This window comes from Neomonachus schauinslandi, chromosome 8 (genome assembly GCF_002201575.2).
Source record: "Neomonachus schauinslandi chromosome 8, ASM220157v2, whole genome shotgun sequence".
NCBI classification, from domain to species: Eukaryota; Metazoa; Chordata; class Mammalia; order Carnivora; family Phocidae; genus Neomonachus; species Neomonachus schauinslandi.
Window position 1 is genome coordinate 19,478,210 of NC_058410.1, and position 22,972 is coordinate 19,501,181.

Below are 22,972 nucleotides of genomic sequence, written 5' to 3' on the forward strand. Positions count from 1 at the left end.
GAAGCCTGCTTCTCCCTCTCCCATCCACTTGTGCTCTATCTCTGTCTCTCTTTCTCAAAATTTTTTTTTTTTTTTTAAAAGAAGTACTTGGTACCTAAACCAGAAAAAAGTTTAGAGTATGACACATATGTTTCTTAGAAAGCAAGATTTAATGCAATATATTTTAACAATTAAGAGGGGCTATATTAACTAAATGGTAAGGGGTATTTAAATAAGGGGCTTCTTTATATTCCTTAACTTCAGAAAATCTAATTCTATACAGAATACATGTCCCAAAAGATCAAAGAGCTTATTTACTTAAATGTAGAACATATAAACACATTTGTGATTCCTAGGCAAAGCTTAGGTTTAATGAGAAGAGCAAGCTACATTTTATAACCCATGATAACTATTTATTCCCAGAATACACCTGTCAAGAGCAGATGCAATTCCTGCTAGGTTTTTGTTCCCCCTGCTCTCAATAAATGCATGGATCTTTCCTACCCACATTCATAATAATGTATAAGACAATTTGATCAATGCCTCATTTTGTATTAGCTCTGGCTTATGTCGCAAACACTTTTAAAATTCCTTTGAAAGAAATAGGTTGGTAATGTATGGTGATTAACATAACAATTAAAAAAAAAAGAAATAGCTTGGACCTTTCAGATGATAGCAAGTCCCTTAAAAACAAAGGGAAAAAGTGAACAGACACAAAGTTTTGTAAGGCAGAAAAGTACACCCCATTTACCTTTCTAGAACCATATTAATTCACAAAAACAAGGTTTCAGTCAAAATATTTATTTTTTTCCTTAACTGGGTTAAGTGGTAATACAAGTATTATGAGGCTGCCTTAAGTTCCTCATGTGCTATACTTTAAATGTCCCAAACTTTACAGAAAACTACACGTGACCTATTTTCTTTCATAATTCATAATACAGAACCTCAGCTTTCATTGTATATGCTTTGAAGTGACTTCTCTCTGCGACCATTACTAATACAGATTTGAAAAGACTAGCTCCAGTTGGAGAGAAGTGCAACAGTAATACCAGCCAGGCTCTCAGGTACAAAAATAAACAACCAGGAGGAAGAGGGGGTAAAAAAAAAAAAAACTGGAGTGAGAGAGAAGGAATGTTCATTTATATTGTTTCCAACTGCCAGCAACCAAACCAGAGCTAGAATCCAGCGCCATGTGCGTGCTGAGTCCTTGGCAAGGACACGCCACGCTGGCTAGGGCTCGTGAAATTATAGTATTTAAGGATAACAATTTTATATGAAGTACCAAAGTTTGAAGTAGGGGGAAAAAAAAAAAAGGAAAAATGGCAAAAGAGGAACTTCAGGGCTTCTGTGACTACCAGAGTCTGCAGCCTCCCTGGAGAGTGAGACTGGACTGTGGAGACAAGACACGGACCCATAGCCTTGCTCAAAGACTGCAGGTCCGGCTTCTTTCCACCCCAGCACTACCACTACGAGGCACAACTTGGAAGCTGGTAAGGGGGGGCCATCATTTAAAAAGATGTTACAGAGGATGTAAACATTATCCTGAACTCATAGCGACCACCAGAAAACCCCCGTGTGGGCGCAGGCTCCCGGGGGTGCCATTGCTGTCGTTCCGAACAGGGAGAAAGATTCATCCAACCCGAAGAAAAACCAGAGCATTCATTTAAAGTGCAGCCCGGGAGGACTCGCACAACAGCACACCCGCCACCGCATCCGTCCTCAGGACTGGCTCCCGCCCAGGCAGGCTGCATTCTGCATGCGGGACAGAAGCTGAAGCCAGGTCAGCAACACTGGGACCTGCTCTCTGCGGTCAAGGTCTCCTGATCCAGTTTAACTTTGTCCACGTCGTTTTCTTCGTTTGGAACGCTTTGCTGGTTTGCGAGAATATTCTCCACGAGGAACCGGGCTGCTTCATCGATGTTCACGTTATCCTGTAATGCAGAAATGATGAATGGGATGAATTCCAAGGATTAATGCTTAGAAGAAAGCATGAGTATTAATGGGACAAGCACAGTTTGTCAGAGGGGGCGTCCACCATCTTCTTCCTCACTACAGGGTATACACCCTCAGAGGTCAATGCCATTGAGTAATGTGGCTACAGAACTCTCTTCTTTTCACAAAGGATTCCCCTTCCTGATGTTCCTGTTTCAAACTTTTTGCCCCCGAGGTTCAATGAACTATCTTCAATGGTTGAAAAGGAAGCATCATCCCACGGTGGGTTGCCACTCACATAAATGAAAGCACTAAGATGAAAAAGTTTCTGCCCTTGAACATTTAAGTCAAGCATTCAGGATACATTATGAAGAGGAATGTCAACGGGCTCACACATTAAAATATGATAAATGCATCATGTCGTTTCCCCATCTCTGAGTACAGATTATTACTTCTAGTTGTCATGTGTAAATTAACCTGAAACAATGTTGTAGGTGTGATGTCCATTAAAAATACCCGAAGAAATCACTAGCTATCACAACATTTGTGTGCCAGATTTATTAGTTGTCATTAAATACACGAGTAACACATATCAAAATCTGGGCTTTTTAAAAAAATATTTAACTTTTCATTTCTAAATGATTTCAGATTGACAAAAATGTTGCAAAGTAGCAAAAATTCCTACAGACCTTTCACTCATATTCCTAAAATATTAACATCCTGGATATCCAGATTTCCAGATAAAATCAGGAAATTCGATAATAGTGTCAGCATTAATTATGAAGCTTATTCAAATGTCACCATTGTCTCAGTGTCCTATTTGTGATCCAGGTGACCGGCTGTATTTCGTGCTCATGTCTTCTTGGTCTCCTTTAACCTGGGACAGTTCTTCAGTCACCCTGCCTTTCACGACCTTGACACTCTTGGAGCAGCATACTGGTCAGAGACTATCCCTCAGTTTGGGCTTGTTTGAGGTTTCCGTATCATTAAACTCAAGTTATGCATTTTTGACAGGAGTAAGTGATGTGTCCCTCTCAGCGTCCAAGAGGCACACTTGCTTAACGTCATGTCTGCCAGGCTTCTCCACCGAATAGTTACTATTTCTCCTTTGCACTTAGTAAGCTCAAATATGGAAATATCCTATTTTTCATCATAGTTTTCCCCATTAACTTTAACATCAATTAATTCTTCCCTAAAACAGCTATTACCATGGTGATTAAAGGTGACTATCTGGGGCACCTGGGTGGCTCAGTCATTAAGCGTCTGCCATCGGCTAGGGTCATGATCCCAGGGTCCTGGGATCGAGCCCCGCAAAGGGGTCCCTGCTCGGCAGGAAGCCTGCTTCTCCCTCTCTCACTCCCTCTGCTTGTGTTCCCTCTCTAGCTGTCTCTCTCTATGTCAAATAAATAAATAAAATCTTTAAAAAAAATTTTTTTAATTAAAAAAATAAAGATGAACTATCTATTTCCATCATTCCTTCTACATTTATTAGTTGGAATTCTACTGTTAGGAAGAATTTCCTCTTCTCCTCTACTTGTTCATTCGTTTATTCCTAACATGATTATTTTATTCTATGGAATAGATGCATTACAATAGTTATTTACTTTGTTGCTCAAATTGTCTTGGATTTTTGGAGCTCCTATAAGTAGGGTCCTGTTTCGTTTTGACGGGTCTCCATCATTTTGTGTTTCCTTAATTTCTGGTACCACAAAATATCTCTGTTGCATCTTTACTTTCCTTGTCCCACCAATCCTGGAATCAATCATTTCTCCATTAAACTTCTGTTCTTTTTGCAGGAGAACAGTATTTAAAAACCAAATTCTGGGGGTGCCTGGGAGGCTCAGTCAGTTAAGCATCTGACTCTTGATTTCGACTCAAGGTCATGATCTTAGGGTGGGGAGATTAAGCCCCACATCGGGCTCTGTGCTCAGTGGGGAGTCTGCTTGAGATTCTCTCTCCCTCTCCCTCTGCCTCTGCCGCTTCCCCAGCTCATGCGCTCTCTCTAAAATACATAAATAAAATCTTTTTAAAAATAATAAGAAATAAAAACCAAATTCTGGGGACTAGAAAGCTCATTGGACCTGTGGTGTCATTGCTCCTGAGCAGGCAGAGCTAGTAAATATACATGTGCCCTCTACAGGCACATAGACATCAATTTCTATGTTTATCAGTTTATACATATGTGTATATAGACACACATATAAACACAGAAACATACATATTTATACATACATATAAAACATTAAGTTCATATTGATCTCTCCAATTTCGATCTAACAACATGAGGCTCATTCTAGCTATCTCCCTTATCTGCTATACTTTCTCAGATAGTGAGAAACCTGCAAGACTTGGGCTATTCATTCGGGTATCTTTTCCAGCAACAAGTTTTTTTTTTCTTTTTTTATACCTCCACTCCCACGGTAAGTATTAACTTTAATTAAAGTATTGATCTTTGAATGTCCAAAAGCCATTTAGCCCCCACCATTCCCATTATCTCAAAGAATTATAATGCTCTTTAACCGCATTTAGTAGCAATTGATCAGGAACAGAAAATCCCATATTGTAATTAGTCACACATTCTCATATTGGAAATCCATTATTTGCCATAAAGGTGAAAAGATGAAGTTCATGAATTCAAGACTGTCTTTTGGCTGTGTTCCCGTTAAAATTCAGATCACCGGAATTCAAGCAGAAATCAGCTGGGAAGTCAGCTGCCGGCCAGCGCAGAAATACAGGCATTAGTGACACTCGGCCAGTACTTTAAACCTCGACTAAAATTTTAACCTAAATTTCGTATTACTGTTATTCTCTTGGAACATTCCTGGATTACTACTGAAGAAATTATGCAGAAGGTATTGCTAATAGATTTGTAGGAAAGCACAGAACAGAGCTGAAACTTCTACGATTAACCATTGTTTTCCTTCTCCACTCCACAGGTAACCCTGTTATAAATGTAACAAAGGGGATGACTTCCACAGTCTCAAGCTACACGCCACGTGACGCTGTTTCTGAATCTTCCATCTAGATTCTGGGGACGAATTTGGATTTATTACCTGAATGATTAATTCAAACAAAACTTAGAGAAGAAATTTTATCTGTAATACATGCATCTCTTCCCGCAAATCTCACGCTCTAGTAAACACTGCACGTACCACGGATTATTTCCCAACAAAGCTGGGACGTCAAGCAAATCACCTGACAGACACTCCGCGGACGCAGACGGAGGGCGTGGCTTTCCGGGCACGTGCCCCCACGAGGCGCCGCCCCTCCCGCCATTTCTTCCTGCCTGCCTGGCTAAGTGCTCGCGCGGCACCCAGCCCCGCACTGCAACTTTCTTCTGCCACCACTTTTTATTCATGAAACTAGATCTTAAGATTCTAGGATGTATTTATTTAAACAAATAGCCTTTAGCTTAGGAGTAAAAACGTCTGCCTCCAGCAGACACTAGTTTTTCCGATGACTCCAACATTGCTCAGTTATCTCCAGAGCCGCTTTTCTGTGCAGTCTCTCATAGCTTTGCTTTCCTTATTCTGATCATCAGCGGCACCAAATCATCTTCTACTTTTAGGGTGGGTTTCAGGTAAAGCTAAAAGGAACCTAGCCGTAAGTAGGTAATTTAACCAGTAGATAAACCCGGTCACATTTGTTAGCTAAGAGGAAAAGGCTTTTAAAAAAATATATACCTACAAGAAATCCACAGAAGGCATCCCAAATGCTGGGACTGTGTTAAGATGCACAGTCTTATGGTTTGGACTTTGTCATTACAGAATTTCTCCAACATTTCATCATTCTGACATAAGTCCGACTGTTATTTGACCTCTATAATATGAAATTTCCAAAGCACATCAACAAACTCCCTCCCCACCAATATTTTCTGCTTGTGATTTTCACCTTTGCTTTCTTATATATCTAGGCTGGCAAGATTTTTAACAACCAACTTAAATGTTTTCTGTTTTTCTTCATAAAACACTGTATCCCATAATAGATGAAAGAAAAAATTCTCACTCCACTATTCATGAAGCATGTCACAAGTGTTGATACTTTCCTCTTGTTCAAATTCTTTCATACACAATTAATCTGAAACTCTTCAAACATCTGAATACATCTCTCTGATACTTTCAGTGTCCATTTTTGTTAGTACTGCACATGACCCACACATTCACCAGTGTCATCTATGTCCCTATATTTCGTGAAGCCTTCAGTAAAAATCAAAAATGCTTGGGCTTGACAAGACACATTATCCCCCCATAAACTCCAGTTGCAAAAGTGCTTCATTTAAAGGCTTCAACTCAGAGAATGTCATTGTTCTTTGCTCTAAATAATAACTATTTTTTATTTTGATGGAAAACCTGCCCTTCTATTCACCTCCACATTAGCCAATTTTGAAAGCGTTCCTGCTGCCCGCTCAAAGAAACTATAACATATCCATGCTCTACTTTGCTTTTTTCTAGGCTCCCAAAAACCACTCACATAAACCCATCTGAAGATTTTAAAGTTACAGCTCAGATTTTCGAGTTAAGAGCAGAGCAGAGCAGATACAAACACAAAGCAGACCTCACCTTTGCAGAGGTTTCAAACCATCCACTGAAACCATGTTCTTTGCAGAATTGGTCCATCTGGGGAGGATTCTGGCCACCATCCTTTTTTTTGGTCACATTTATTAGCTAAGAGGACAGCAGGAATAGGGCTGCCATTTGGAAGGTGGACTTTACTATCCAGATCACTTTTCCATTTTAAGACGGCCTCAAATGTGGAACTTCTCGATATATCAAAGACTACAAAAGCACCAACAGCTTCTTTGTAGTATACTCGGGTCATGTTGCCAAACCGCTCTTGCCCTAAAAATAAATAAGATATTAAGAGCTCATAATTCAGACAGAGTCTATATTTAGATATAACCCCTCTGACCCTAGGCATAGTGCTATAAACACGTCTCCCATTCCATAGCAAAGAAACTGGTGGGATGAAGGATGCACAGAAGCACGTGACTCATCATGGGGTCTGAGTACACAATCAACTAGCTTTATGTTCTGCGTGTGTCCAACACATGCTCCATAAACATCCAGATAACAGGGGCACCTGGGTGGCTCAGTTGTTAAGCATCTGCCTTCGGCTCAGGTCATGATCCCAGGGTCCTGGGATGTTTGGGCTCCCTGCCCAGTGGGAGGCCTGCTTCTCCCTCTCCCACTCCCCCTGCTTGTGTTCCTACTCTCGCTCTGTCAAATAAATAAAAACTTTAAAAAAAAATAATAATAATAAAAAAAAAAACCATCCAGATGACAGTGCTTAAAGCTACAGGGCCCATCGCTCCCCCACCTCCCATTCCCTCTGGTCTAAGAGAAGAGTTACTAAAGGAAAAAAGAAAGCTGGTGGCAGAGGGGAAGAAGAGATGAGAATAGAAGAAAATGAAGCTTGCAGGAAGAAGATAAGTATGGTGGGTAAAATGCAGTCAAAAAGACTAGGACTGGCTATGAGATAAAGGAGCTCATCTTTCCTCCCCATCTCTCGCCTGCAACCGCTTTTGACTCCGCATGCAAGATTGCTCTCCTCCAAGAAAGCAGACACATGCAAACCTACAAACAAAAGTGGCACATGTGGCTGTGTGATTAAAAGAAGGATCAACTATAGAGTCTTCAAATATCATACTTTTAAAATAATTTAACATGTTAAATACTTTGGGGAAAATTCTACTGCTTCACATACTACCTGGGACTTTGCAAAGCATCCCCTTTCTGTCTGGTCTTGCTCTTTGACACAGGAGGGACCCTAATCTTCATCTGACAGATGAAAATCCACGCGGACAGCTGCTTGGACAGGATGCCAGTGGCACTGACAACATAAGGCAGGACTACAGCCCGGGTCTCCTGGCTCCCATGCACCCATGTTAATACGATGCTGGCCATTCTGAACCATCCTGTAGTCGCCTTGACTTCTAAGGCGTTTACCTTCAGTCTGTCAAGTTATGGACTAGAGTGCTCAGGAAAAATGGCAATCAGTGCAAATCTAAGATGGGTAACTCTGACCAGTGATAAAAACAAAACTGATAGGACACTTTCCTGTTAAAACACATGATGAAAAACACACGTTTTCTACATTTTATGGAGAGTAATAAATGCAAAGCTAGCCACAAAAAAATATTCCTTCTCCAAATTCTACTGTAGCTTCATAGAGTTTTAGATATAGCTTAGTGAAATAATGGAAGAACACAATAGGCAAACTTAAATGGATACACTTGAAGTTCATTTGGTTTGTGACAACTCCTCATACGGGCTTATCTGAAGTGTACTATGATGATCCAGATGTCTGAACTTCATTGTAACAAATGGTCACATATGAAACCTCACTATCATGTTCATATTTTATTGGTAAGGTAAATCTGACCAGCCAATTATATAGCTTATTTAATCTCAATGCTGATATCTATAAGAAGTTAACATTGTACCATTTTCCATAAACATACACTTAATAATCACACATGGCAAATTCACAGAGGATATACCAACTGGTCAACCAAGTCAATATCACTATTCTGCAAAAAGATGACGTAGATTGCATTAAAGTGGTTCTGACTTCAATTTTAACTAGAGAGCACATACTACTGACTTTTAGTTTTATAAATCTTAATTATTAAATATAAAATGACTATGGCAACATGGGAAACTAGCCTCATTAAGACAGTCCAGATTATAAGATTATTTCACAGTTATAAGAAAGTACTCTTTTGGACTATCCCTTCAATTTAGAAATGAGGGTAGGGTACCAAACTAGTAAAAGTATAGAAATCCAGAAGTTACAAAGAACCATTAAGCTTCACTGACTATTGTTTTGTTTACTGAATCATTTATAAAGCCCTAAAAATACTTCTTTCAACCAATCATACTAAATCATATTCAAATTTGTCCTCATAAAAACTTCTTGGTAAAACATAAGAAAATCAGACATGTGTATGACAAGTAATTTTTGAGGTGGACCCTGTGGCTTAGAAACCTCAAGTTATTTTCCCTAGGTTCCAAGGTGAGGATTCAAAACTCTGCTAGTTTCAGAGTGTGCTTTCTAACAACCACACCATACAGCAACTCAAAATAGTGTCAATTACACTATTAAGCAGATGAAAAGGAGAGGTACAGCCTGGGAGAAAAAAGATGCAAATCCTAGATCTAGTAAAGGACTTATACCCAGAACATATAAAGAACTCTCAAAACTCCAAAGTAAGAAGATAAAAAATCTAATTAATAAAGTAAGCAAAAGACTGGAACACTTTATCAAAGAACGTATACAATGACAAATAAGCAAAGGAAAAGATGCCCAACATCATTAATTATTGGAGAAAGGCAAATTTAAATCATGACAAGCTGCCCCTTCATGCCCACAAGAATGGCTAAAATAAAAAGTCTGATTATACCCAGGACTGGTGAAGATGTGGAGCAATCAGCTCTCATACACTGCTGGTAAGAATAAGAATTTAAAATAGTACATCCACTTTGGTAAACAATTTGATAGTTTCTTAAAAATTTAAACATATGTCTACCATACAACCAACACATTCCACTCCTAGGTATTTGCCCAAACAAAATGAAAGCACATGTCTACACAAAGTCATGTTTGTGAATGCTCATAGACATTTTATTTTTTTAGCCAAAATAGCAATGAATAAAGTATAGTATATCCATACAATGAAATATAACAATAGAAAGGAAAGGAACAAACTATGGATACAAGTAACAAAATGGATGAATCTCAAAATAATGATGCTGAGTAGAAGAAGCCAGACCAGAGAGGGAATAGGTATTACTCTATGAATACATTTATATCAAATCCTTAAAAATAAAAACTATAGTGACTTAGTAAGAGGAAGCACATCAATGATTGTCTTCGGCAAGGCAGAGAGATGAGTTACAAAGGGGCAAGAGGGAATACTTTTGGGGTGATGGAAATGGTTGCAATCTTGATTACAGTGTTGTTTCGCTAGTGTTTACATATGGCAAAACATCAAATTGTACAGTTTGTTGTATGTCAATTATATATCAATAAAGTAATAAAAAATAATACCTACCTCGGGAGGCTCACTGGGAAGGTTTAATGTAAAATGCCTGCCTGAGAGTCTTTTAGGGCAGAGTACGACAAACTATAATTCATGGTCAAATTCGGCTAAAGTTTTATCGGAATCTTGTCGCCCTCATCTGTTTATGGGTTTCTACATCTGTTTTCATTCTACCATGGCAGAGTTGAGTAGTTGCAACAAGGAATGAATGGCCTACAAAACCTAAAGTATTTGCTACTTCTGTTCTAGGGGGTGAGGGATGGTCTATCCCTTGAACTGGAAGTGCTATATAAAAATTCATGAAGGCATGTACTTAAAGTATAATTTACATGCACAGACCTTAAGTTCAAAAAGTAAAATGCCAGGCCCATAGTAAGCACTGTGTAAATGTTAGCTAGTATTATTATTAAGTGCTCAATAAATGTATTACATAATGAAAGCCTGAGCATCCTCTTTAAAATTGTGCAACTAAACATGGCAAAGCCTTAAACTAGTTATATGCTGGAGTGGTGAAAACAGTCTGCAAAGGAAAATGAACTTGAGGAAAGTACAAATATACTAGAGAATCAAAATATCAAGCACTAAAGGTCAAGCAACCCCAGGCATGTTAACTTTCTCTGCCAAATAAGTGGAGTGTCTTTAAGGATCTTTAGGGATCTTCTAAGCCCTCCCAGCTCTCCCTTCTGATGTTTTAAGTTTCTCTGTGATAACTTTAATATGATTTTCTAAAGATTCTGCAATCACTGAATCCAGACAGCAATGGGGATCAAATGTAAATAATCCAGAATCAAAAGGCCACGCCATGCATTTAGGAAAATAGCTTACTTTCCAACAGAATAGTAAAATATACTTCCTATTTTACTGAGTTCATCATCTCCTTTTTTAAAAATTCTGAAGTAATCCACTACCGCTTCAGAGATATTCCTGAACTGGTCAAAACAAGTAAAACCCACACATTTCTAAAATACATTAAATTTAATTAATTTAATTAATACAATGAATTCATTTAAAATAATAATCTTAACATAAATTTAAGAGCTGTTCTCCAAAAAAAACCTAACAAGGTAAAATCTAGATTTAACTATGTTGGTTTCAAAGGTTGGAACGCAGAGATACGTTAAACTCTTCCAGCTGTTAAACTAGAAAATAAAGGAAACTTTGCTACTAGAGTAAGAGTTGCATCCCATAACTTTGTTATTATTACTCTCTGGGTAATTTTATCTATTCCCTTCTTATTGCCTAAAAGAAAGAACTATAGTGGAAAACAAAACTACTGTTCACAAATATTCCATTCTCCTCCACTTCTAGACGAAGGATCACACTCTTCTGCCCCCACTAAATTAGGAGTGGCTACGAACTAGTCTTGGCCCATGAAATGTAAACAGAAGTGTCATTTCTAAGCAGAATCACTTGGGTGACAGTGTCCTTGTCCTGCTGCAGCAGGCTTGAACCCTAATTTTGAGATGACAGCATCAAGAGATGGTAGAGCCTCTGTTAGCCTGAGTCTTCTGGTAGCTCTAATGCAAAACTGCCCTCACATCCTTCCCTCCATCCCAACCTCTGCCCTCACTATGGACATGCACAAAGAGTGAGGAATAATTATCTTCAACCACTGACATATTAATGTTGTTGGAACCCCAACATAACCTAGTCTATCCTGACTGATACAACTCCCAAATATTTTTTTTTTTTTTACCTCGTATCTAGATTTGATTTCCACTAAAAAATATGTATTAGGTTCCTTCCATGTACCAGGCACTATGCTGGACACTGGTGAACATCACGGAACAATGAATAGGATTTCCTCTCCTAAGGAGCTCACAGTCTATTTGAGGGAACAGACACACTGATACCATGGTGTGTTAGGTGTAATTAGAGATACGAAGAGTATATTATGGTAGCATACAAAGGGATGCTATTCAGAGAGGTATGTAAACTAATCTTATTAGTTGTTTCTTATCAAGAAATGCCATTCAGATGCTTACTTGGACAAAACAGCTTCACATATTTAACTTCTAGATACAACTTCCAACAGTGCTGAGTCTTCCCCATGAGAATGCTGCATTCTGAGGCGCCTAGGTGCCTCAGTTGGTTAAGCGTCTGCCTTCAGCTCAGGTCATGACCTCAGGGTCCTAGGATAGAGGCCCAGGTCGGGCTCCCCGCTCAGCAGGGAGTCTGCTTCTCCCTCTCCCTCTGCCCCTCCCCCCCTGCTCATGCACAAGCTCTCTAATAAATAAATAAGTAATCTTAAAAAAAAAAAAATGATGCATTGTACTACTTCCCTCTCACAACGCTTTGGGAGTTAGCCCTAAGTTTAAAAAAGGGCTAAGGACCAAATTAATGGAAAAAACTTTCATATTTACATTAAATTGCACAGGAATTCTGAAGAATGCTAGAATTATTTTTTCTTAATTTTAGACAAAAAAATATAAAGAATACTCTCTGGGAAGTAGCCAATCAGCCATTCTAAGCTCAGTCCAAAAAACTTTATTTTTCTTGGATTCTACTTTACATAAATATGTAAATAAAATGCAGGGAATTCCTACCATGCTGACTGCTCCTGGGTTGTGTCCCAGGACAGGACAGGACAGGGTAGAGATGTCTGCAGTTATTAAACACAAAGACAGATGCATGAGTTTTGTTTCATGGAGTGTATGTGTGTATGTGTGTGTAGAGTTAAAGCTTATGGCAGTATAAAAACTCAGCAGGACCTGGGAGATCTTCCTCTAAATAGGAAGTAGCTCAAACAGGGTGGGGAGATTCTAAGCGACACCACCTTCTTTAACCAGTGCTGTGGTCATTTCGTACTGGAGGAGGAGGGACCACTTTCATGCCTTCCTGACCGACACTTAGATGGACAACATTGTAGCTGAAAGAGGATACCCCATATCATCTAGTCCAACCTCTCTTGTTTTATAGATGAGAAAATAAAATCCCAGGGAGAAGAAATTACCCCAATTCCCGAGTTGTCTATTACCCAATGTGCCGTCCAATCTGTTAGCCAAAGACTTTCTGAGTACATGTTCCTCCATGTCCCACGTTTCCAAACAGACCCAAGGCAGTGCCGTGGGCCTAGGACGACTCTCCACAAGGAGAGCACAGCCCTATCGCACAAGGGAAACCCCTTCTCTAAGTCTCCTAGGGCTTCACCATAGCAGCTATGGGCAATGCTCCAGTGCTGAGTGCTTTAGTTACCCCAATAGTAGGGCAGCCTCTGCTGTGGGCAGACTGCCGAAATATTCCAAAGGACTCTAAAATGTTTTAGCTTTTAAAAAATTCTGTTACTTCCTTTTCTAGAAGAGGGAACCTTTATTATAACTAGACATCATGGCAATGAGAATGAAGAAAAAGCACAGTGCTAGTCATCTAGGCTCAAAGACATTTAAAGATGCACAACTTATATACCCAAGTGGATGAAGCTTAAGGTACATATGGTGGCAAAAAGATCAAAATGCTTATGTAGTATTTGGGAGTATCCAACACTAATGACTTGAAAAGGAGTTGAGGTAACATATTTCCAAAAATACATAATTGAATTAAGGAAAAGAAAACCACAAAATAATTTGCCTTCTTTCTTTATATGTAAATTTCCAAAAGGAAAGTATTTCCTCTCAGTGTTTGAAAAGGAAAGGACTACATTCTGAATGGTTATCGGAAAGAGAGGCCAGAGATGCTCTCTTTTGTGATTTTAATCACTCCCTTTGTTCAGTTTTTTAATGTTCATCTCAATATTTTATGTTCATGACCTCATTTGATAAATAACCTAAATATTTCCTCGCATTATTTGAAACTCAAAATATAAATTTCACCATGAAACACAAATCAAAGTAATGAGACAACTGGTGTTTAGTATTCCAAGTAGAAATGCTTACCCTTTCCCACCGAGAATCACTGAGCTACATAGTCTTACTCAAGGTGATCCAGAGGAAAAGTATAGTTTCTAATTAGTGCTTGTAAACTCCTTTAAAAAAAAAAAATCCTTAAATCTCATTGTGCGGTTTAGAGATGAAGCACTGCTAACTTGTGTTAGAAGGCCAATAGATCAAGACCAAGTCAAATTTCATTTCAATCCAGTCATCAGGGGCACCTGGGTGGCTCAGTTGGTTAAGCGTCTGCCTTCGGCTCAGGTCATGATCCCAGGGTCCTGGGATCGAGCCCCACATCAGGCTCCCTGCTCAGTGGGGAGTCTCCTTCTCCCTCTGTGCCCTCTCTCTCTCTCAAATAAATAAATAAAATCTTTAAAAATAAATAAAAATAAATCCAGTCATCAGTTCTAAAAGGATAATTATCCATTAAAATTTTTTATACCATGATATAGGCAACAATGTGATGTCATAATGGGTCTTGGGTTTGTCAAACAAAAGAGTAACAAACTGAATACAGAAACAAAATAGGAAAACACCTAAATTAAAAGGAAAATAAACTGCTTTCGAGATGGTAGCAGTGGTAATACTGAGTAGTTCTCAAAATTACCTATTCCCCGATCAACTCAGGCTCTGGATTTCTCTTTTTGCTACCTTAAGATGACTGGGCTTTTGTGGTATTCAGTCACTGTGTAAGGCCTTATTCTGTGGGACTATAAAAAGAATGGCTGACTTTAATCAATCTGAAACAAGGAATAAAATCAAAATATCTTTTTGATTTGTGTTCAAAGTCATAAGCAGTTTTAAAAGTTTAAGATATTAGCTTTTTCCTTTCTTACCTAGTTATTCAACACGAGCAAGAAATGTGCCATCTCTGTCCTGTAAATGCTCTTGTGTCCATACACTACCCTCAGAGGGAGGCTCTTGAGATAGGCACACAGACGAGGAGGAGGTGATGTGAAATCGAGAAGAACTCCGGGGTCATGGAAGTTGAGTGTGAGGGAACACGGGGAGCAGGCAGGTTTGCCCCGGTAAGCGAAGAACTCCTTGAGTGAGGTGAGAGGATCAGCCTATCCCCAGGGTGCAGCAAAGCCAATGACAGAACAACTTCTCCTCAACTTTAGTAGAAATCAGACTGCACGTAGTGCTTGGTAGTTGCAAATTTCCAGGCCCTACCTCTAGGAATTCTAATTTGGTAAGTATGGAGAATTGGTAGTGGTCTATTCCATTATCCCCTCACAGAATTTTATCTGGGGAAGCAGCTGAGTCCAATTAAAAAAAAAAAAAGGCCCTAGATTTCCCAGCAGTCCTCACAGCAAGGCTTGCACATCTGCTTGGACCACAAAGACGAAGACTATGACAAAGGCATAGCTGGGCAGTGCTCATGTCAGCTTCAGTCCACGAGGACTTGAGGGTTCTGCTCAGCAGCTGTGGACTGCCCAACCACAGGCTTACCAGGTGAGAGAATAAAACTTTTTGTTAAAATCACGATGCATAGGGATGTCTGTCAGAGGTAGCCAAATCGATTGACACAGTTGATGCTAAAGAATCTGCATTTTATGGGGCACCTGGGTGGCTCAGTCCATTAAGCATTTGTCTTAGGCTCAGGTCATGAACTCAGGGCCCTGGGATCAAGCCCCACATTGGGCTCCCTGCTCAGCAGAGAGCCTGCTTCTCCCTCTCCCTCTGCTGCTCCCCGGGCTGTGCGTGCGCTCTCTGTCAAATACATAAAATTTAAAAAAAAAGAGAGAAGTGAGTGGAAAGAATGGGGAAGAAGAAAATGTAAGGCCAACTGTCAGGAGATCCTTAAACTAAACCCCTACTATCCATTTATTTTTATGTGGCTCTTCTTTCTCAAAAGAAGAGTGAAGAAATTATGTGTCTAGCCTCCTTGGTTATAAAAAGCACTTTTGAAAATATAATTGAATAGAATTCTAAAGCACTTTTATCTTGATCTTTTACCTCACCCTGCAGAATTCCACCACCCCCCCTCCATTTATATGTCTGCACTGTTCTCCCCCTCCAGGAGATCTCTGCAACCACAACACAACCTAAACTTGTCGACTTAGTCCACTCTCTACTACTTAAGTGTTGATTAAGTGTGAAATCATCACCAGTTTAAGGATATGCTATCCTCAGGCTACAAATCTAAGGCCTTCAAAGTTTTCTTCTTTGGAAGAGCACTTTCTTTCATCTCTCAATCTTTTCTAACAAATGCCTAGAAATATGGATCAATCATCGTTTTTTATTTTCTATATTTTATAATGCTTTGACATCTTGGGGCCTTGGGGACCAGTGGAGGGACTGCCCCTTCCAGCTAGCTAGTTCTTAGAGACAGACAGCAAACCACCTGCTGAAAGCACATCTTTGATAAGCAAACCAACCAATCCAGAGTCCTCACCACCCATCTGCCTCCCTTTTCAGGCTCCTGCAGTCTAGCACACTACCCGCCTGCCCTAAATCACCCATGGCCGGGTACTAAACAACCACAGAACACCCCTATAGCCCAACGCCCATTCAAATATTCCAAACTAACCAACCCTAAGCTTACTCAGCTTGCCTATGCTGTCTTGTCCATTCCTTCCTGCAAAAACTACAATAAAGCCTAGCCCATGCTCTTCCCTTGCTCCTTCTGCCTCTTGACCAACCCCGGTGCTTCCCCATGTGGCCCTGTATAAGGCAGCATGCTCCCTTCTCTTGGGAACTATGAATAACAAACCATCTTTTCAGTGGTGATGATCTGGTGTGTTGGCCTTACCACACCTGATAAAAACAAAATCCTGGGTATGCCTTAAAACAGAATAAGAATCCTTGAAATTTCCATATCAGAAGCTTAAGAAAATCAGAAGGTCAAGAAAACATATACATAATGGATAAAATTTCTCCTAAAATACATTTGAAAGTAACACTGCCCCTCTAGAATAATGCACGGCTTAAAGGTTTAAAAAGTGAAATCAGAGTAGACCATGCAAACATCTATAATTATTACCGTGCTTTTCCAGGGTGTGCTCTGCAAGTATGTATCAATAAAATGGCTTTGTTATCTCCAGAAAGTCCACACTGTGGAAACAGTCTTTCAAAATGCCCCCCCAAAAACGATGGAGCCGATCAAAAAGTATCTATGCTGGAAGTTCTGTGTTAATTAAGAAGAGTGTAACTGGGGGCACCCGGGTGGCTCAGTGGGTTAAGCATCTGCCTTCAGCTCAGGTCATGATCTCAGGGTCCTGGGATCGAGCCCCATGTTGGGCTCTCCGCTCAGCGGCGAGTCTGTTTCTCCTCTGTGACACCTCTCACTTTCACTCTCTCTCAAGTGAATAAATAAAATCTTTAAAAAAAAAAAAAGTGGGGCGCCTGGGTGGCTCAGTCGTTAAGCGTCTGCCTTCAGCCCAAGTCATGATCCTGGGGTCCTGGGATCGAGCCCCACATGAGGCTCCCTGCTCAGCGGGAAGCCTGCTTCTCCCTCTCCCCTACTTGCGTTCCCTCTCTTGCTGTGTTTCTGTCAAATAAAATATTTTAAAAAATAAAAATAAAAATAAAAAAATAAAAAAATAAAGTATAATTGGAAATTCTGGATTGATAACATAAAGAGATGGTAATTATTACAATGGGTATAAAGTAGGAGTCATATGAGCTACTGTAAGAATGACCAGAACATTTGCAAATTTAGACAAGAGTCTGTTAAACTGTTCGACAACAATCTTTAGACTGTTTTGACACCAGTGAACCCAAAATCCGCTACACTATTAAAAGCTTGTTTTCATATCTCAGAGTCATGAGACATGTCTCTGTACAGTGCCATTGATTATCTGTGTTCTCTTGGTCAAGTTACGACACTTCCCTGTATTTAGGCTATGGGATCTCTAAAAGCCTTCAAGATCTTCAATTCAAACAACAGAATGATTAGGAAAATGGTTGGGGAAAAAGGTCAAGTTTTAGTGGTTTTTATCAATGTCCCCCTCTCTCTACCACTAACATGGGCACTTTTCAGCCTATGTGGGACAACTGAGGCAACTGAGAAGGGTAACATATTAATTTTAAAAAAGGAAAGGGAAAAAGCATATCATTATCAGGAGAATTTCCACGTGCAGTAACAGAAATATGCTGTTAATGCTGCCCATCCTGCCTGGGCAATTGTGGGTGCAAAGTCCAGACTGGGGCACCCAAAGATGTCTCCGGGCTCATGAACTGAGGAAGATTTAAAGATGTAAAATGGGACGGTAGACTTCACGTGTAATTCAGCACAGCAGCTGAGTCTGCATAAGGCTGAGGATGGCGAGATTATACAAAAGTCAGATATAATGAAGATTTTTTTTTTTTTTTTTTAAAGATTTTATTTATTTATTTGAGACAGAGAGAATGAGAGACAGAGAGCACGAGAGGGAAGAGGGCAGAGGGAGAAGCAGACCCCCCGCTGAGCAGGGAGCCCGATGTGGGACTCGATCCCGGGACTCCAGGACCATGACCCGAGCCGAAGGCAGTCGCTTAACCAACTGAGCCACCCAGGCGCCCTATAATGAAGATTTTTAAAAATCCCTTTAAATGAGTTATTAAGTAATTGGAAAGTCATTGTAATAGTTGGTGTTTAAGATGGAGATTACAAATCTAATTGCTCAGAGCATTGCTTCTTCATATTTAGAAGAAACTCGAATATTAATAATTCTTGACTAATAGATACATTGAAGGTCAAGAAAGCATCCGAGATAATATTCCAGATTCTTGTTCATGTGGGTTATAGGAGAGTTATGAAAGCAGGCAAGAAGAGGCCATGAGGTACAGGGACTGTCAATGTAGAAGATGGAACAAGAGAAGTAGGATCCATGTTCTAACTTAGGATGGGAATCAAAACAATAAAAAGTGAATCTAAGTATGCTTTATATAATTTATAATGTCTTCCAACCAAGCATTTTATGCTCTAGGTAAATAATATTTAGAGGAACTTCTGAATAGAAGGTTCCTGATCTGTTCTTGGGCCCAAAGGAGTGTTATCCATTCAGATTATTTTATATAGAAATACTGATTCTAAAAAGTGAAAGGTGGCAGAAGAGATCAGTTCCTCAAAAAATGCCACTTTGGCATAAGGATTATTTTGAACTAAAGGCACTTGAAAAAGAGCAGGTTTAAGAAGGGTGCTCTAATTTCCCCTTTTTCTCTCTCAAAGCAGATGAGAATACTCTCATGTGAGAGATGTCCTCTCTTTTCTAGGAGGAAAGAAACATTCTTATCACCAGGGATGGGAGTCAAAGTGGAGAGATGTCTCTACAAACAGACTTTATAAAATAACTCTTATTTTCCTTTAGCTTCCCCATATTAGTTATTTTTCCACAATTCCTTCTCCTTGTTCAACCTGGCATAAAAGCACTTAGGTTTTGCCACTTCTTTGGGTGTTCATTTTCTTATGAGGGCTCCCGTGTCAGAGAAAATGTATGTGAAATAAATTTCTGCTGTTAATCTGTCTGGCATCAATTTAATTTTCAGGCCCCGCTGAAAACTCTAAAAAGGGAGGGATAAAATTTTGCCTCTCCTGCAAAAGTAAATCACTTCAAACAAATACAGGAAGACTACACTGTATTAGATCTAAATGGACAGACTGGTTTCTTTCTTTTAAAGATTTAGTCTAGACCAGCCATTCAACCGACCTGGAAAATTCTATAGTTGCTAATAAAGTTATAATAAGTAGTAAGCCAAATACTACTTCATCTATAATACATATGAAAGGGTGGATCAGATTCTGCTCTGGGAAATAACCTAGTTTGCAGTGACATGGCAAACAAAATGCACCAAGAAGGCTGAAATTGCTGGTAAATACGGGGCCCATCAGGAATATGGTGAAGAAAATTGAAATAAGCCAGGACGCCAAGTATACTTGCTCCTTCTGTGGCAAAACCAAGATGAAAAGATGAGCGGCGGGCATCTGGCGCTGTGGTTCCTGCATAAAAACAGTAGCCAGTGGTGCCTGGACCTATAGCCCAGTAAAGTCGACCACCAGACGACCGCAGGAATTGGGAGACCAGTAGAAGCTCCACCATTTAAGACATTGCTGGCCTATGATAAATGGGTTAATTTATGTAACAACAACAAAAGGAAGCTTAGAGACATCTCTTGCTACATCTTAATAGTATTATTAAACTTCTTAAAATTTTATTGACGACTTCAGTAACTTAGTATATTTCAGTTAATGTGTTAACAGCAATCTCAAGGGGCGCCTGGGTGGCTCAGTCGGTTAAGCAGCTGTCTTCGGCTCGGGTCATGATCCCAGGGTCCTGGGATCAAGCCCCATGTCCAGCTCCCTGCTCAGCAGAGAGCCTGCTTCTCCCTCTCCCTGCTTGTGTTCTACCTCTCTGTCAAATAAATAAATAAAATCTCAAAAAAAAAAAAGCAATCTCAAAACAGGTGTGAAGTAAGGGACAGTTGCCTAACACAAAAATTGTACTGAATTACATCTGGATTTTAAAGCTACATTCATTTCACACAGTAAAAAAGCATTCCGAAGGCCCGTACCCAAGGGTCACTATGGTTCCTGATCTGAAGAGTTCAGCTGAAACTGCTTGGCCACATTTATGGGAAATGTCTGGACAACTCCCACCTGTTCTACTTGCCAAAGTTTCCAAGTATATAGAGACTCAATGGAATTCCTTTACCAACTCTCTCCTCTCTAAAGCCACGACAAAAAAACTAGTAATAGCACCACACCTTAAGTTAGTCATATCAACTGACCAGTTCTACCTACTGTTTTGCAATAAAGGAATATTTCTATCCTTTGAGGATTCAGTATGATTCAATGGGTTACTACATAAGGCAAATACGTTTAGCCCTGGGGAACTTTCTGGAGTGGCCTTCAATTTGCCTTCATTACATCATTTCGACTTAATTCAAATGGTTATGAGCTAGGATTCACTAACAGGTCAAATATTCAAAGCAAACGTACTCTCTAAACCTCAAGTGAAAGCCAAATTATTTTTGTGGCAGCTTCCTTATATATTAAGATCCCATCTCCGAAAATCTTATTTAGAAGGTGAGCCTAGTAATTTCTAATTACCTCATTCGTTTACCTCAAATCTTATTAACATCTGGCGTGTACTTGCTGAATGGTATCTCGCATCCAGGAATCCCCGTTAGAGATCTTAACATCTTGCTTTCCTTCCTGACAAAGCTCAATCTTTGGATTTAGCAAAAGTGCAAGCACATTCCATCTAGGCCAATATGTACCAGAGCCCGACAAGACTATGTCCCCTTCCTGGCTGCATAGGTCTGTTCAAGGTGGACAAAAAAAGGGAAGAGGTGATACCCAGGGAGAAAATTACTCATGATTTTGCTTTCCCAAGTCTCCAAATACAAGTATTTTTGCGTGAAGCTTAAAAACACAAATGTGCCAATAAAATCTTTTATTTACCTGCAGTGAGGCCCAATGATAATTTAATAGCTAAAAATGATATTATTTTACAAGAAGAATAAGGCAAAGTCAACAACCCTCCTACGTGGGGGTTTAAAATCATCTTCATGGAAACTTACAGCTACACTGAAGATTCCTGGAGAATGACTATCACATGGTAAGGCAACCTTTAGAATTTATGACCTTGTCAAGAAGCAATACTAGTATTTTTAAGTGTTCTGTGAAACAGCAGGAAGTATTTCAAAAGAAGCCTCTGGCTTCAAAAGATGACTCTTCAAACGAACTTTTGGTTTTCTGTAACCAAAAGAAAAAAAAAGCTGAGCCCAGGGCTGATCATCCCCCTTTCTCTGAGGAACTGACATATATAAATTTATTCTCATATCTGAGGCAGAAAAGTCTGTTCTTAAATAAGTGCGTATATAGGTTCTAATTCTTCAATACTTTCTCATATGGAATAAGCTGTTGATGAAAAGAGCACTACTTAGCAGACAGACCTATGTCCTCATCCCCCCCTACTCTGCTACCAGCTGGGTGACCAAATCATCTAAGGCTGATGCATCTGTAAGATGAAGAATGGTCTCTCCAGCTCTGAACTTTCTGCCATAAAAATTCTCTATCGCAGACTGAGCTTCTTACCAGCAATGATTGAACATGGTAACTTTTGGTATCACTTCCATATTTAAGCTTTCCAAAGTTAACATCTTTTTAAATGCCCACCCCCCCCCCACCCCACCAGACAGAATTCAAGTTTTCATAAATTAAAGCAAGGAGATAAGTACCCTCTCAAAGAGGGGTATTGTGCTCCTAAATGGCAACTGAAAGCAAATGACAGAGAAACAATATATTGGGGTGTAGGGTGGAGAGGGGTCCAGGAGTGGGGCTAGGTGTTGGTTTAGGGAAGGAGTAAGGATTCAAGAGCAACCTTCGCAAATCTTCACCTTCGGAGGAGGGGCATGGAAGGGCCTGGCCTAGGAGAAGAGCACCGTATCTGAAGAATGGAGTGTCACTCACAAAGAAGGGTCTCAGATCTAAGGTGCGTGATGACAAACATTCTAAAAAGGAACCTGGGGACGCCTGGGTGGCTCAGTCGGTTAAGTGTCTGCCTTCGGCTCAGGTCATGAGGACAGAGAAAGGCTGAGGACGGAGAAAGAGGACGAGACTGAGCGGAGCCCACCGCCCGCCGCTTACCCGCGATGTCCCAGAGCTGCAGGCGCACCAACGTCCGGTTGTCCCAGTTGAGGACCTTGAGGGCGAAGTCCACCCCGATGGTGGCCCTGTAGTGCTGGGAGAAGAGCTGGTGGACGTAGCGCTTGATGATGCTGGTCTTACCCACGCCGAGCTCACCGATGACCAGCACCTTGAAGAGGTGCTCGCGGGTCTCGGGCGCGGCGGCCCCCGCCCCCTGGCCCGGGTCCCCGGGTCCCCCGCCCGCCATGAGCGCCGGCCCCGCTCAAGTCGGCCGCCCCCCCTTCCCGCGAGCTCGGGCTCCGCGCCGGGGCCCCCGCCCTGTCGCGCTGTCCCCGCGCGCCCGCGGAGCCCCCGCCGGCCGTCGCAACGTCCCCGAGGCCGGCCGTGCGCCCGCGCCACCGCCTGACGGGTCACAGGACCCGGAACCGGCCGCCGCGACAGCCGCGCGGGGCGGGAAGAGGCCCGGGGGGCTGGCCTGCGGGGGAGGACCCGACGAGGAGGCCGCTTCCCGCCGCCGCCGCCAGAGCTCCGGGCGGGCTGGCCCGAGTTCGGCACTTCCTCCGCCGGGGGCGTCCCCTC

At 40.8% G+C, this 22,972-nt stretch overlaps 1 protein-coding gene across 1 annotated transcript; it reads right to left on the reverse strand.

Annotated features, from left to right (window-relative positions):
• Nucleotides 1–769: 769 nt before the first annotated feature.
• Nucleotides 770–22,743, reverse strand: RAB32 (RAB32, member RAS oncogene family). The gene is given in 4 exon segments (XM_021693421.1): nt 770–1,910; nt 6,471–6,557; nt 6,559–6,749; nt 22,394–22,743. Coding segments are annotated over 4 exon segments (675 nt in total). The 5' UTR covers nt 22,641–22,743; the 3' UTR covers nt 770–1,760.
• Between the last annotated feature and the right edge of the window lie 229 nt (nt 22,744–22,972).